Source organism: Plasmodium fragile (assembly GCF_000956335.1).
Source record: "Plasmodium fragile strain nilgiri unplaced genomic scaffold supercont1.68, whole genome shotgun sequence".
NCBI lineage: Eukaryota > Apicomplexa > Aconoidasida > Haemosporida > Plasmodiidae > Plasmodium > Plasmodium fragile.
The window spans coordinates 108,606-124,572 of NW_012192648.1; the positions used below are offsets into that span (position 1 = coordinate 108,606).

Sequence of the window (15,967 nt, forward strand, 5' to 3'; positions counted from 1 at the left end):
CGGCTACTTCGTCGAATCCTCGTTACACGCGGCAACAAGGTGCTTTACCCGGCCGCGTTGGTCCACGCGTTTGCTCGGAGAGACAATGTCTTCCTCCGTTCTTACACTCGGCACAATGCTTACCCGGCTACGTCGTCGAATTCTCCTTACACTCGGCCACTTCGTCGAATCCGTGCTACACTCGAGCCGCTGTGGTCGCCGCGTGTGCTTTGTTGTGGCTGCCGTGTGCGCGTTGTGGTGCCGTGCATGCGTGCATGTTGTGGCATCCATATTGAGCAATACGGTACGTAGCGGGTCGTATTGGTGCTTTCTCCCCTCGGTCCTTACTTGCCGCAACGGTTGGTGCTGGTATACCTCTTTCGACAGATTTCGATACTATGGCCTTACTTTTGTCATTCTCAGGATTGCTTCGGGAGACAGCTTCGATAGACTCCATGCATGCGCCAGTGTCCTGCGCGCATTGCGTAACTTCTTTCTTTACCTCCTCCACTATGGTCTTCAGTCCTCGGCCTAACTCACGTATAGCGTCTTTCTCGTCTTGCCTCAGGTCTGTGTTGTCATCCGTGGCATCTGCATCTTGCTTGGCCCGCCCACTTCCTGCTAATGTTTTCGTACATGTGCTTTTCATTGCCTTGCCTCCAATTGTGTCTTGTATTCTTACATTTTTCTGCAACCATGACTTAATCATTTGCTGCATGTCGAATTCCTCGATTTTTATGTCTGTAAACACGCCCTTGCGGCATTTTCCCTGCTTAATTAATCCACCCCCTAGATCTGGCTCCATCTTTCTCATGGTGTACCATGCATAATATGTACCCATGTCACTTTTGCATGGAGATTCGTTCAATATGTACATAAATATATTTACTATGGCGCACCTTATATGTTCCTTCAACGCTTCACTAGTACGGTCTGTATGGTCCGTGCTAGCGGACTGCTTGTGCCATCCATTCATGAAAAATAATGCTCCTGTCATGAGTGTACATATAATTCTGTCTCCCACTTTAGCTACGAACTTCATGTCTCCATGGTGCTCTTTCGTATAACCCACGTTCAAACAATTAGCTGCATAGTTCTCCACAATATCGCGTTGCATATGTGCCACAAATTCTTCGAGTAGCACTGTTACATCTGTCCGTAGGAATTCCTGTATTATGCATAAGGAACATATATGTGTGTGCATAATTTGCCACTGCACCGCTCTCGTCCATATCCATATGTGCCCGTGGCTGGGTACGTGTTGCACGTACGGTATGTTCCCATTGTATTATTAATATGGAATTAGTGCACGATCGGATGCGTACAATTATATATACAGGCAAGTATCCATACTATCATATATAGAGGCGGTTATAATTACACAACCGCGCGCGTGTGATTGTGAGTAAATTACCGTATACTGCTCATGTTTATCCACTAGACCTCGTGTCTTCACATAATGTGCTAATAAAGCCCCTAACGTCGCATACTTCATATTGTCACAACCATAAACCAATATAATGAAACGAATGATATCATTATCGCTCAGATAACGGCTTGAGTATAATATAGGCACAATATTCTCTTGTGTGTTACTCAGATACTTAGAGCATGGAATGTGTCTTGCAGTATAAGGTGCCTGGGGAAGCATGTCACATGAACAAACTCTCCCCTATCTGAATGTAATCACACACCCTATAAAGCGTGGGGTTTGGAAGAAGGAAAAAAAGAAAACAACAAAAAAGAAAAAAAGAAAAAAATAGGAAAAAGACTACACGCAACGCGTCATGAATAGCCCGCCTGCCCCCTTTGTATACCGGTCTCCACGAAACGCCTTCACACACACTGTCTCTGTGTGCGCGTACACTAAACCCCTTGTACACTAAAACCGCAGTAGCGACAACAACATCAACTTGTGCTCCCGTCGTTGCCGTCGTTGCCGTCGTTGCCGTCGTTGCCGTCGTTGTCGCCCTGGTTCGCCTGCCCACATAATATGTGTGTTCCTTCCTCCGTCCCCCCCGCTGCTCGTTGCTCCCTCACTGAATCCCTCAATGGAAATCCTTCCCTCGAACCCCTTACTCGGCCACTTCGTCGAATGCGTCTTACACTCGGCTACTTCGTTGAATCGTGCTTACACGCGGCTACGGCGGTCGACGCGGTTGCTCGGACAGACAATCTCTCCCTCCTTTCTTACACTCGGCCACTACGTCGAATCGGTGTTGCACGTGGCCACAATGCGCGTTTACCCGGCCGCGTTGCTCGACGCGTGTGCTCGGAGAGACCATCTCTCCTCCGTTCTTACACTCGGCTACAATGCGGTGTACGCGGCCGCGTTACTCGACGAGTTTGCTCGGAGAGACAATCTGCTGGTTGTGACAGTCGGCTACCTCGTCGACAATGTGCTTTACCCGGCCGCGTTTGCTCGGAGAGGCAATCTCTCCTCCTTTCGTACACTCGACGACAGTGCTTTACGCTGCCTCGTTTGCTCGGAGAGACAATGTGTACCTTCTTACACTCGGCTACGTCGTCGAATCGTGCTGACACTCGTCTACAATGCGGTTTACGCGGCCGCGTGTGCTCGGAGAGACAAGCTGTCCTTATACTCGAATGCTTAGTCGCATGCTATATGAGTTCTACACTATACCCGTAGAATGCACGTGCTCAGCTTTTAATAATTAACTTCACATAAAGCAGAATACTACCCCTTCCATATTATTCATGTAAATCTACATTTTATATGCATTTAACCTGTACCACCCTGTTCCTATGGTCATGCTAAAAGAAGTTCACTAGATAACAAGAACAAAACAAGGCAACAGTGAGCACAAGTAAACAGAATTAAGCAGAACAGAGCAGCAAAAAAAAAAAAAGAACGTATGGAATAGTGCAAACACGAAATATATTATGTATATCACATAATGAACTAAAAGTGGTGTACGGTTAGCATGCGTTATGTCCCATGCATATGCGCCGTCATCTTAATTGCAGAGCGTCTGCAGTAGTGCATCCACATATAACTCCGTCTGCTGCAAACGACATTCGACCTCGCACTGTTCTATGACTAATGCCAGGATCAGTATGCATATGTTAGCGGTGAACCGTTTTTTCATATAAGGTTGCTGATGCAGTTGCGACCGTGGTGCATCTCTGACTTGTAGCATCTGTTGTGCTGTATTTACGTTTTCCACTTCTACGTCTGTGTCCACTGCAGGTACTTCGCGTTTGTGCGATTCTGTCTCCGCCTCTACAGTATGCAACAAAGGTTGGAACCACTCCTGCTCACTGTATGTATTCATAAGCGCATGTTGTTGGGACACCCATTGTTTCCACAAGTGCAATTTCTTCATGGGCAGGATTTCAGCTGCACCGAGTGCACGGTGCCCGTGGTCTTCGTGTGCCGAATGTTGTTGATAATATTGTTTCCAATCCGCTTTTAATTGCAAAAACCACGGCTGCGTCGTGCACGCGCGCAATAGATGCTTGTTGCGGTCAATCCAAGGGATCCAGTGATGGTAGTCGGGGACCGAAGTCGCATTCGTCGCAGCGGGTTGGGAAGGACTCTTTTCTTGTTCTAACTGTTTAGTGTGCATACAACTCCATGCATCAGGTTCGTGTGCATTCGGTGGAGAAGTGTCCGTTGCTAACTCTATCGTTTCCATACAACTCCAGGGATCATCTTCGTTAGGTGCACAAGGGTCCGCTGCGAACTGTATAGTTTCCATACACTTCCATGGATCGGGGTCATTCGGTGGACATGCATCCGTTCGTTCGATGTCAGTGGATGGATCCACGGTGGAGGAAACATTGTTCCCTGCAGAACCATGGTCTGCGGTAGACACACCCAAGATATTGTTATTCGTTTCCTCGTCCTGCTCCAAGTCGGGCGCAAACGCCTCCACGACAATCTGCAAATAGTGGTCTTTGACGTTTTCCCACTCGGTTGCTGCACATTCGTGGAGCAGTTCTAGATGGAGCTCGATGATCGTTCGCTTACGCACGCGTGGATGACGTCGTCGTTGGGCGGGCAATCTGCCGGGCTGCCTATCCCTAATCATCGTGTACCCGTAATCGGGTGGCGGAGCGTCGCCGCGTTGTAGATGTTGCAATATTTCTTCGTCGAGTGGCGGTGACGGCACGTCACGAACGGTTCGATATGTTCGTCATCGTTTGTGGCCGAGGTGCGCAAAGTACTAAGCAGAAAAAGGGGGGTAAAGAGGAGGGTGAGGACGGTAGGATAAAAGGAATGAATACGGGTGTAGGAGTACATTTGTGTTAGAACGATCATGTATTGGAGCCGGTTGGGATGTTCTGAGGTATAAACATCCGGCACATGCGGCATGCCCGCATTGTCGTGTGTGCTTACCCTCCATAGGAAGAACGCAATTATCCCAATACCCACAACAGCGGGGAGCAGCGCGGGGGTGTACGGCGTGACATCTTCCCATCTGAGGCCGGGCAAAACGGAAGGGATGTCAGGGGTAAGGGCAGCCCCTCCACCAGCACTACTACCACGCGTACCACCACCACCGGCACCTCCTGCACCACTACTACCTCCTCCTCCTGGACTTCCGCTACCGGTGCCGCCAGCAGCGTGTTCACCTCCCTGTCCGTCCTCACCAGAAACAGCACTTCCACCACCTGCTGGGGACGGTGCGCCGCCTGCGCCGCTACCGCTTGCACCCGATTGATTGGGGTTCGGGTTCGGTTTTGGTTTGGGTGGATTGAGAGGAGGGGGGTCACTATTTTCTCCGTCGACGGAGTTCGGATCGGCTGGGTTTGCTTCACGATCTTTACCCGCTGGACCGGTAGTACCCGCGTCACCGAGCGGCGCTGGTGAACCAGGTGCACCGCTTGGACCTGGTGGACCAGAGGGACCTGTGTCACCGGGTGAACCATTGGAACCAGATGCACCCGTGTGCCCTAGACCTGGGGCTGGCTGGTGTGGTGATGATCCTGGTGGTGCTGCATCCGTTGTTGCTGAGGATCCCGATGTCGTTGTACCTCCTGTAGCTTCCTTCTCTATGAGTGCAAGTATGGGGGGCAGAACAAGAATGCGATAAAACGGAACTTTGAGGTGCATGGTTAGGTTGGGCATGCTCGGTTGCATGGTTGCTCATGCTGGACCACACCGTTATGACCACCGCGCGTCCGTGGATGGTGGGCCACGGTGCGAACGGTGCTTACGGTGCCACCCCGGGAAAAGACTTTCTCTCTCGCACCCGCGCACAACACTCACAACACACAACACACAACACACACAGTGTGTGTGTGTGTCTGTCGACGTCTACCCGTCTACATCTGCATCCCGCGGCGGACCCGTTGCTCGGCCGCTGACTGCCCCGCTCACTCTCATTCGACGTTTGGGGTCTCTCTCTCCGTGGTGTCTCTCCCTCTCTCTCCGGAAATTGTTGTTTCATTTTTTTTGTTTTTTTTTTTTTTGTTCTCTCGTTCTTTGTTCTCATCGGACTCACTACCTGGGGTACTGCCGCCGGCGCATGCAGGGGATGAGGAATGCACGGTAGTGATTGTAATGGTGGCGGTACTCCCATTTGCCTCCGTAGTCTCAGTGTATGTGCTGGGCCCACATGTTGACGTCGTCGCAGGAATAGGCCCCGGACGTGAGTCTTTGCCCGTAGTGCCTGCTGCGGGTGCCGGTGTTGTCTGTGTGCTACCATTACGTGTACCTGGTTGTGTGTCCCCTGTGCCTGCTGCAGATGATGATGGTGCTTGTGGTGTTTCCGCTGGCGCAGGTGATGCTGGTAACATGTCCGGTAATCCTCCATCAGCCCTGGCCGTGCTATCTGCCGTCTTTTCCTCCTTGGGTGCTTTCGCGTCCGGGGAAACCTCCTTTGGTGTCTCTGGTGCCTTAGGTGGTGTAGCTTCTGGTTTCTTCGTTACTACCTCCCCGTTACGGCTGTCTTCTGCCTTCTTCCTCTTGTCCTTCCCTGCAAGAAGAAAGGAAGATGGTAGAAAGATGATAAAAAAAACAAAGAACACAAGTGGCACAGAAAGAAGGGGCCGGGACGGTTCGATCAGGTAGCGGCAGAAAGCGCACGGTGTTAGAGAGCGCGCACGTTGTTAGAAGAGGACAAAGACAGGAAGAAAGGGGGGCGCACTCGGTGAACTAGGTTGCGATGGTAGCAGTACACTGTTATTTGTCGCCGTCATCTCGCGACCGCAGTCCGATGCCTCGTCACCGCTACATCGGTCGCCCTCTGTGCCGTCGCACACACCTCGGCTCAACGAGGGGGTGCTGTTCCGCCGCGTGCGTGTTGTTGTGGTGGCGGCGGCATCCGTACTATTCGTATGGTTTACATGCCCGCCGCGTAGTCGTGCCATCCGTTGGCATGCGTATGCGGGCGTATGTGCGTATCCTTACCGTCCGCAATTTCCTTTTTTGCTCTCTGCTGCTTTTCCTCAAACGCCGCCTTGGCGGCCCTCACTATATCATCCTGTTTTTCCTGCACTTTCTTAATTATCTTCTTCACCTTTTCGTTCATCAGCGTCTCTGCTGTCTCTAGCTTCTTCCTCCCGTGTGTGCTCAAACGGTCTTTGATACTGTTCCAGTCTCTCCACCCCTCCTTAATATGTTTGTCCCCTTGGTCCAGCTGCTTAATGTAATCTGTCCATTTTGTTTTACACGGCATTGCCCTTTCCAGTGCCTGTATTTCTGCCTTTATTCGTCCTTCCTCCAAGAACCACTCCACTACTTTCAAATTTATTGCGTGTGCCAACCTTTCATGGTCCTTATACCCACATGCTGTACATTTGTCCTCTAGAACAGGACCATCCAGTACTCCAGCTCCATCTTTGCCCGCGCTCTGCATACTCTTGAATGCTATGCGGGAATACTCTACACCTCTCTTGTATCCTTGTTGACTTGTGCAGTACATAGTTTTCAGTAAATGTCCAAATATATTTGCCACCTCACACCTGAACATATTCTGTTCTTGCTCATTCATGTGCACGCCGTTCTGCTGAGCGCTTCCTTTAGGGCCCCACCCATTTGCGAAGGCCCATGCAACGCTCATAACTCTGCACCGTACGACATCTGCTACTGTTTGGTCCACGAAATGAACCGCACCTGGCGTTATATAATCCCAACATGCATTATAACAGTTGGCACCATATGCTTCATTGAGGTCGTTGTGGTCCTGCATATATTCCGTAAATTCCTGCAACACTTGCTTCCACTTGTTCCATTCATTATCCTACGTGTTGCACATGGACATTAAAAAAGTGCCCATGGGCACATGTTATCTATGTGCTTGCACATAAATACATATACATTCTCACATGTATGCACGTGCCCTTATGAACAAAGTCTTCTTGTATTGATTCCTGTTGCCTGCCCATCGCATCACCTGCTTTGTAATCTAACTTACATCACGTGGGGGCACCACGTAGATTGGCCTATGCGTCCGCTGCAGTATTCTGTCTGCATCACACTCTGTCTCCTCGGTGTTCGCCATCTTCCCGTTCTGGTGCTGACCTCCTACGGCAACTCCCGTACTAGGCTTACCACCCTGACCACTACCACTACTACCACCCTGACCACCACCACCAGATGTCGTCCCATTCCCCGTCCCCAGTGACGGTGTTGCCGCCGGTTTCGACTTCGCTACTGGTTTGGCTGATGCTGGTCCGCTGTCGACCGGCTGCGTTTGATGTGTTTGCAGTCCGTGTCCCCCTGTGACGGCAGAAAAATAATGGTAACTATAATTTTTACGGGTTCTTTAGATTGTCGCTCTCTTAATCCCAACGGGATTGAAGATGGAAAACGAGTAAAACCGAGGAACGTGTCGTTGCGCACTCTCTCTACATTGCCCGTTTTTCGCCTCTGTCTATGTACTCTTCCCCTCTGTATAAATTCTATTTCTCCGCTTCCCTTGTCCCTCTTTTTTTCGCTGCCTCGTTCTTTGTGGAAGGGGGGCCGACGGCATCGGCGTCGGCGTCATCGACGGATGAAACGGGTGACGAGTGGGCGGCAGCAAAGGGCGCGATGGCATGGTTCTCATAAAGTGTCCCACTCTCCCGTTTTCATGCCGTTTCCTTTTATGAACGTCGTTCATCACAGCACATGTTCCCCACAAACGTATTCTTACGAACATGCGCATCGCGCACGAATGTGTGTCTACTCACGAATGTATTCTCATGGACGTGTTCATGACGAACATAAGTTCTCCCGTACTATGTTTAATGTTATGCCCTTTTGCCCCGAATCCACAAATTCTGACCCTACACACTCTGTTCCATCTACTTTTTTGCTTCCATTGCCGTACCTACTGCTGCCTGTGTATTTTTAGGTACTTCTTCCTTCTTTGTTTCCTCTTTAGTTACTACTTTTTCCGGACAGCTATTTCCCGTTGCTTGGCCCTGTATTGCTCCCAACTGTCCCGCATTAGACTGTAACCAGGTCTTAATTTTCCTTCTTATCCCTTCAATTCCTCCTTCCCCTTCTTTAAACATGCCTATGCTACATGTCCCTGCTGCAATTAAATTTTCCGCTCCGAAGAGCTCATTACCCATTTCTTGCATTGCGCGCCATGCATTATGTATACCCTGTTTTCCAGCACACTGTGTTTCTTCTAATATGTAAGTATATATATTTGCCATTGCGCACCTTATAAATACCTCTGTATTCGCTTTATTCACATCGGGTTTCTCCCCTGCGCCCCATCCATTTGCAAAGAATAATGCAACTGCCATTAGCTTACACACATTTCTCTCTGCATCATTCATTATCACGTTCAGCCCCCTGTCTCCCTTTGTATATTCTTCCGAGTCTGCCCATGCTTCACTATTGCAAATTGTTCCATATTGCTCAATTAAACTTCTGTTCCCTATGTGCTGCATAAATGTTGCCCAGTTTTTTGTTATACTGCTCAACAATATTATCTGCGGGAAACATTGTTTACATAAATCTACGTATAACCTGCCTGCATATACCGTTGTATTCTGCAGGGGCATTCATACATGCCCATTTTCAGTAGAAATATCATGCCTGTACATAATAATAGAATTCTATGAATTGTATGTATGGTATGTACACAGCTCCAATCAATTATAGTAGTAAGTACACATTATTTTATGCATATACTGTTCAAGCTACTTATTATTTTTTTCTTACTGATTCAGGTGAACTCATATTTATTTTCTTTCCTTCCTTGGTGGCATACAGCCTTAGTACTTCCATCATTGGTCCAGATACCGCGTTTCGTCTCTGCATTTTATTATATGACGTAACCCCTTGTATATACCGTTCTCTACATCCCTTTCTCTCTGCCAACTTCCCTCAGGCACTTGCACCCCTTTTTAATCTGTTCTTCACAGACAGAAAGGGAGAGCGTACTCTTGCCAACAGAACGTATTCATACTACCCCTACATTTGGCATGTGCCGCACGTTGCCCTTCTGTGCCGTTTGCGTCCCATGTGCTTGTTCTACCACGTGCGTCGTTCTTGCGATGCGCAATAAGAAGTAGAGCGCCCGTCATGCGCAATGTGTGTTCTTCGTCAACGCCCTCTCCGTCACACGGTCTCCCGTCTACGCCTCTACGCCACGCGTTGCCGTCACCCCGTCTTCGTCACACCTCCTCCGACAGCGCCTTCTCCGTCAACGCCTCTCACATCAACGCCTCTCCGTCAACGCCTCTTCCATCAACGCCGCTCGCGTCACGCCGTGTCCGTCAACGCCTCTTCCGTCAACGCGTGTCCGTCAACGATTCTCCGTCAACGCCTCCCCTGTCACCCTGTCTCCGTCAACGATTCTGCGTCAACGCTTCTCTCCGTGAACGCGGTGTCCGTCAACGCCTCTCTCGTCACACCCCGTCTCCGTCACGCCGTCCCCTTGAACGCCTCGCCGGGTCACGCGTCTGCGTCACGCTTGTCTGTGGCCCCTTGTTCGTGACCCCGTCTCAGTCAACGCCTCTCCGTCAACGCTTCTCCGTCAACGCTTCTCCCGTCAACGCCTCTCCGTCAACTGCTTCTGGAAGTCGTGATAAATATACACAACAACTACTTGTTTTCTTCGATCTTCCGCCTTCCGCTCTCTGCTCCCTCTCTGGATGCGTACGCGGCTACGTCGTCGAATCCGTGCGCTCGGCTACAATGCGGTTTACCCGGACACGTTTGCTCGGAGAGACAATGTCTCCCTCCTTTCTTACACTCGGCTACTGCTTCGAATATGTCTTACACGCGGCCACGTCGTCGAACCGGTTTGCGCGGCCGCGTTTGCTCTGAGAGACAATGGTCCTCGTTCTTGCACTCGGCTACGTCGTCGACGCGTGTGCTCGGAGAGATAATCTCTCCCTCCGTGCTTACACTCGGACAATCCGTCGTCTAATACGTTCACTCGGTGGCAATCCGTGTACCCGGCCGCGTTGTTCGACGCGTTTGCTCGGAGAGACAAGCTCTCCTTATACTCGAATGCGTATTCGCATGCTATATGTGTGCTGCACTATACCCTTAGAATGCACGTGCTGAGCTTTTAATAATTAACTTCACATAAAGGAGAATACTACCGCTTCATATTATTCATGTAAATCTACGTTTTAAATGCATTTAACCGGTACCCACCTGTTCCTATGGTCATGTTAAAAGAAGTTGACTACACAGAAAAAGAACAAAACAAAGCAAAAGAAACAGAAGTAAGCAGAACAGAGCAGAAGAGATGAGAAACAAAAAAAGGAAGGTATAGAATAACGTAAAGCAGAAATATATTGTGTATATCACATAATGAAGTAAAAGTGGTGTACGGTGAGCATGCGTTATGTCCCATTCATATGCCCCGTCATCCGAATGTCAGAGCTTTTCCAATAGGTCATCCACATATAACTCGTTCTCCTTCAGACGGCGTTCAAGCTCGCAGTGTTCTATCACTAATGCCAGGAGCAGTATCCATGTTTGAGCGGTTAACGGTGTGTTCATGTAACGTTGCGGATGCAGTTGCGTGCATGGTGCATCTCTCACTTTTAGCATATGTGCTGCTGCCATTACTTGTTCCACTTGTAAGTCTTTTTCGACTCCAGGTACTGCGCGTGTGTCCGGTGCTGTCTGCTGGTGCTTCAGCGGAAGGCCCTGCTACTGCGGGGGACTTGTGATCCGGGCCTGTCTGCGTGGGTGCTGCGTCCGGTGTTTCCTTCCCTGAAGGGATATGCAGAAAAGCGGAAAACGATGAAACTACAGTTTTGTGCTGTGGAATGTTATGGTTGGCCACACGCTTGGCGACATGATGCCACGGTGCGAACGGTGGGTGGCAGGTGCCACCCCGGGAAAAGACTTTCTCTCTCGCACCCGCGCACAACACTCACAACACACAACACACAACACACAACACACACAGTGTGTGTGTGTGTCTGTCGACGTCTACATCCAGCGGCTGTCGCTCTCGGTCTGCCGCTTTCATTCTCATTCGACGTTGGGTTTCTGTCGCTGCCTCTCTCTCCGTGGTGTCTCTCCCTCTCTGTCCGGAAAAGTTGTTTCTTTTTTGTTCTCTTTGTTTTTGTTGTCGATATTCACTCAGGACACTACCTTCACGCGAGTCCTTAGGTTTGTTCCCACATGCATCCTCAGTTCCGGAACTCGTGCCAAAAGTGATAGTGGTAATGGATTTAGCACCGGCGAGACCTTTGCCTGCATTCTGGACTGTGGCAGACAGTGGTGGCTTTGAGCACTTACCTGGTTTTTCAGTATCCGTTGATGGTGTCCCTGTACCTGCTCCCGATCCCGAGGAGGATGATGCTGGGGGTGGTGCCGCAGGTGGGGGTTGTGGTACGGGTCCTGCTGCTCCTGCTCCTGGTGTTGCTTCTGGTTGTGGTGGTCTTGCTGGTAATACTGGAGATGCCGGCGCTTGCGCTTGCGATGGCTGCAATGACTTCCCCCCTCCGGAGCCCGTCACTCCTGATCCTGCACTTGGTTTACCTAAGAGGGGGAACGGAAGAAAGTGTAGATGATAAAAAACAAAGGGACACAAGTGGTACAGAAAGAAGGGGGCCGGGACGGTTCGATCAGGTAGCGGCACGGTCGGGTGCACTCGATGGACTGCGTCCAGGCGAACTCGGTGAACTTGGGCTAGATGGTAGCAGTACAACGTTTATGTTGTCGCCGTCATCTCGTCGTGGACACCGCTCATCGCAGTCGGTCAGCGTCAACGAAGTCGTTTGCTGTGTTGTTGTGGCTGCCGTGTGCGCTGTTGTGACTGTTCCGCACCGTGTGCGTTGTTGTTGTGGTGCCGGCATGCATCCGCAGGCTTATCGGTAGCGGCCGTACTATTCGTATTCGTAGTCTTAGGAGTCGTGTTTTTACCTGTCCTGTCCTTCATGTCCTCTTGTGCGTTCTGCTGCTCTTCATCGTCCTCCTCCTCGTCCTCGTCCGAAGAGTCTAGGTCACTATGTTCGGATCCCATAGAGCCCGTTTCCTTTTTGCGCGCCTGCTCCACCTTTTTGCTTACTGTGTTGGTAATTTTCTTAAACATTTTTGTTACCTGCTGTTTTACTAACCCCTGCATATGGTGCTCCTGAAATATACTGGAAAGGTCTGCACCTTTTCCGCTCTGTTCCATACTGTTCTTGTACATTTTCCATTCTATGTTGCAGTTCGGGTTGTCTTCTATTTCTTTTATACTAGCACTTATCTTTTTACTTTTCTTTAACCATTGTTTTACCGCTTCCTGTAAGTTCCCTGTGCCTATGTTAGTATTCTTATACGCATCCAGCGTACAGGTGCCAGCTGAAATTGACGTCTCCACCCCACCCGGTTGTCCCATGCCTCTCATGATGTACCAGGCCTGGTCTATTGCTGGCCACTCATATTTACACTTTATTTCAGCCAATATATACGCAAAAACATGGGCCACGATGCACCTCATCATTGCCTTCAGGGCCGTATCATTTTCCGATTCGTCCTTATCATGTGTCATGTGATTGCTCCACCCAGTTACAAAATATAATGCTCCAACCATCAGTCTGCATTTCATCTGGGCCGCAACTGTGTGTCCGGTGTAGAGGGTTCCATGATGCGCCGCTCCTCTACGCGGCCAACCTGCATCCCCGCAGCTTATGGCATACGCATCTATATGTTGTTCGGTGTCTTCCATGTGGTCCACGAATTCTTGTAACACATTCTGCATATCTGCCCATAATGCACTCTACGAAATATATACATAGAGAACATGATTAATGTATAACAATATGTAAACTCTATAGGACTCTACCTTCCGTTCCGTATGTGTTAGCGCATATATATGTACCAACACTATTCTCCGCCGCCCTTGTGCCCTGTGTCGTGCAAGCCCTGGTGCTGATCTAATACTTACGTCAAAATCTTCCTGTTTCCGTAGTACTATGCTCTTTGCCCATGCTGCAATTACATGTGTCCAATGTCCCTCGTTTGCCATATTGTGCGTGCTATAGACAGTTATATCAATCTGGTGTGATGCACATTGACGCGGCACCTCAGGTACGGGCCAAACGTTAGCATCACGATATTCTAGGCAGCCGTTGTCCTATTCTCCGTATGCTCCCCCTTTTCTTATTATAATTATTTTCCTCGTGTAATAAAAGATTACTTGTGCGCGTGCAACAACTGCATCAGCCGTGACCCTATAAATTTTAGCTGCAAGTTATGTATACGTATATTGAGCAAATAAGCACACAAAAAGGAGAAAAAAAGAATAAAAAGTTCAACAGGCAAAAAAAAACGTGAAACAGACGCAGACAGAAAAAACCCCCCAAAACAAAAAAAACACTTTATTCCCCTTACTTAAAAAAAAAAGTACGACGACTACTACTACTACTACTACTACCGCGTGCACATCACAACAACAACAACAAAAAATATACACACACCCCGTCTCCGGGTCACGCTACTCCGTCAACGCCTCTCCGTCACGCCGTCACCGCGTCACCCCGTCTCCTCGTCACGCGGTCTCCGTCACACCGTTCTGCGTCAACGCCTCTCCCGTCAACGCCTCTCCCGTCAACGCTTCTCTCCGTCAACGCTTCTCCGCGCACCCCGTCTCCGCGTCACCCCGTCTCCGCGTCACCCCGTCTCCGCGTCACCCCGTCTCCGTGTACGATTCTCCGTCACCGCCTTCTCCGTCCACGCCTCTCCCGTCAACGCTTCTCCGTCACCCCGTTCTCCGTGAACGCCTGTCCGTCACGCTGTCTCCGTCACGCGGACACGTCGTCGAATCCTTGTTATACTCGGCCGTGTTGGTCGACGCGTTTGCTCGGAGAGACAATGTCTCCCTCCTTTCTTACACTCGGCCACTTCCTCGAATACCCCTTACTCGGCCACGTTTGCTCGGACAGACAATCTCTCCGCCGTTGCTTACACTCGGCTACAATGTGCTTTACCCGGCCGCGTTGTGCGACGCGTTTGCTCGGAGAGACAAGCTCTCCTCCTTCGTACACGCGGCTGCGTCGTCGAATACTTGTTACACTTGGCCGCGTTGGTCGACGCATGTGCTCGGCGAGACAATCCTCCTGCTTTCGTACACGCTGCCGCGTTGGTCGACGCGTGTGCTCGGAGAGACAATCTGTCCTCGTTCTTACACTCGGCCACTTCGTCGAATCGTGGTTACACTGGGCCACTTGTGCTCGGAGAGACAATGTCTCCCTCCGTTCTTACACTCGGCCACTTCGTCGAACCGCTTCACTCGGACAATGTCCTTTACCCGGCCGCGTTGGTCGACGCGTTTGCTCGGAGAGACAATGTCTCCCTCCTTTCTTACACTCGGACAATCCGTCGTCGAAACCGTGCTACAGTGGGCCGCGGGGGTCGACGCGTTTGCTCGGAGAGACAATCTCCTGCTTCTTACACTGGGACAATCCTTCGTCGAATCCGTGTTGCACTTGGCCGCGTGGATCGACGCGTTTGCTCGGAGAGACAAGCTCTCGTCCTTCTCACACGCGGCTACAATGCGGTTTACGCGGCCGGGTTTGCGCCGAGAGAAAATGTCTCCTTATACTCGAATGCGTATGCGCATGCTATATTTGTGCTGCACTATACCCTTTGAATGCACGTGCGCATGTTGTAATAATTAACTTCACATAAAGGAGAATACGACCCCTTCATATTATTCATTTAAATGTACATGTTATATGCATGTGACCTGTACCACCGTGTGCCCATGGTCATGCTAAAAGAAGTTCACTAGATAACAAGAACAAAACAAGGCAAAAGTAAACAGAAAGAAACAGAAGGAAGCAGAAGAGAGCAGAAAAAAAAAGGAAGGTATGTAATAGTGCAAACTAGAAGTATAATGTGTATGTCGAATAAGGGGGAACAGGTATCTGCTGTTATCATGTGTCCCCATCTACATTGCTGCATACCCCGCACTGCATCCGAATGTCAGAGCTTTTGCAATAGGTCATCCACATATAACTCCCTATCCTGCAAACTGCGTTCGACTTCGCACTGTTCTATGACTAATGCCAGGATCAGTATCCATGTTTGAGCGGTTAACGATTTTTTCATGTAAGGTTGCTGAGGCAGTGGTTGTGACCGTGGTACATCGCTCACTTGTAGCAAGTCTTCTGCGGCCATTACTTTGTCCACTTCTAAGTCTTTTTCGACTACTGATACTTCGCCTTTTTCCGACACTGTCGCCTCCTGTACATTATGCAACAAATGTTTGAACCACGCCTCTTCCTTGTATGTACTCATTTTCCGATGTTGCTGTTCGACCCATTGTTTCCATGCATGCAGTTTCTTCATCACTGCGGATGGGATGTTGGCGTGCTCACCTAGTTCACTGTGCCCGTGGGCCTCCGTTTGCCGCCATGTGCTCACGCTGATATTGTTTCCAATCCGCTTTTAATTGCAAAAACCACGGCTGCGTCGTGCACGCCTGCAATAGGTGCTTGTTGCGGTCAATCCAAGGGATCCACTTAGTGCGGTCTAATGCCGGCATGTCATTCCCGGGGTCGGAAGAGTATGCGAGGGGAGAAGGAGTGTGTTCGTGTTCTAACTGTATGGTTTCCATAC

The 15,967-nt window shown here is 49.9% G+C and overlaps 4 protein-coding genes across 4 annotated transcripts; all 4 read right to left on the reverse strand.

The window, feature by feature from the left end:
* Positions 1–175: 175 nt before the first annotated feature.
* On the reverse strand, positions 176–1,474 carry AK88_04600 (uncharacterized protein; the record flags this gene model as incomplete). Its single annotated transcript, XM_012482210.1, has 2 exons — positions 176–1,147; positions 1,394–1,474. 2 exons carry the CDS (start codon positions 1,472–1,474, stop codon positions 176–178), a joined length of 1,053 nt encoding a protein of 350 aa, XP_012337633.1.
* A 1,483-nt stretch (positions 1,475–2,957) lies between these two features.
* AK88_04601 (uncharacterized protein) lies at positions 2,958–9,208 on the reverse strand (the record flags this gene model as incomplete). Its single annotated transcript, XM_012482211.1, has 7 exons — positions 2,958–4,090; positions 4,231–4,998; positions 5,454–5,924; positions 6,359–7,190; positions 7,365–7,669; positions 8,262–8,877; positions 9,110–9,208. 7 exons carry the CDS (start codon positions 9,206–9,208, stop codon positions 2,958–2,960), a joined length of 4,224 nt encoding a protein of 1,407 aa, XP_012337634.1.
* Positions 9,209–10,780: 1,572 nt separating this feature from the next.
* On the reverse strand, positions 10,781–13,373 carry AK88_04602 (uncharacterized protein; the record flags this gene model as incomplete). The annotated part of the gene is made up of 5 exons (XM_012482212.1): positions 10,781–10,857; positions 10,976–11,122; positions 11,510–11,899; positions 12,188–13,124; positions 13,293–13,373. The coding sequence occupies 5 exons, from the start codon at positions 13,371–13,373 to the stop codon at positions 10,781–10,783; spliced, it is 1,632 nt and encodes a 543-aa protein (XP_012337635.1).
* Positions 13,374–15,331: 1,958 nt separating this feature from the next.
* On the reverse strand, positions 15,332–15,646 carry AK88_04603 (uncharacterized protein; the record flags this gene model as incomplete). The annotated part of the gene is made up of 1 exon (XM_012482213.1): positions 15,332–15,646. The coding sequence occupies one exon, from the start codon at positions 15,644–15,646 to the stop codon at positions 15,332–15,334; it is 315 nt and encodes a 104-aa protein (XP_012337636.1).
* Positions 15,647–15,967: the final 321 nt, after the last annotated feature.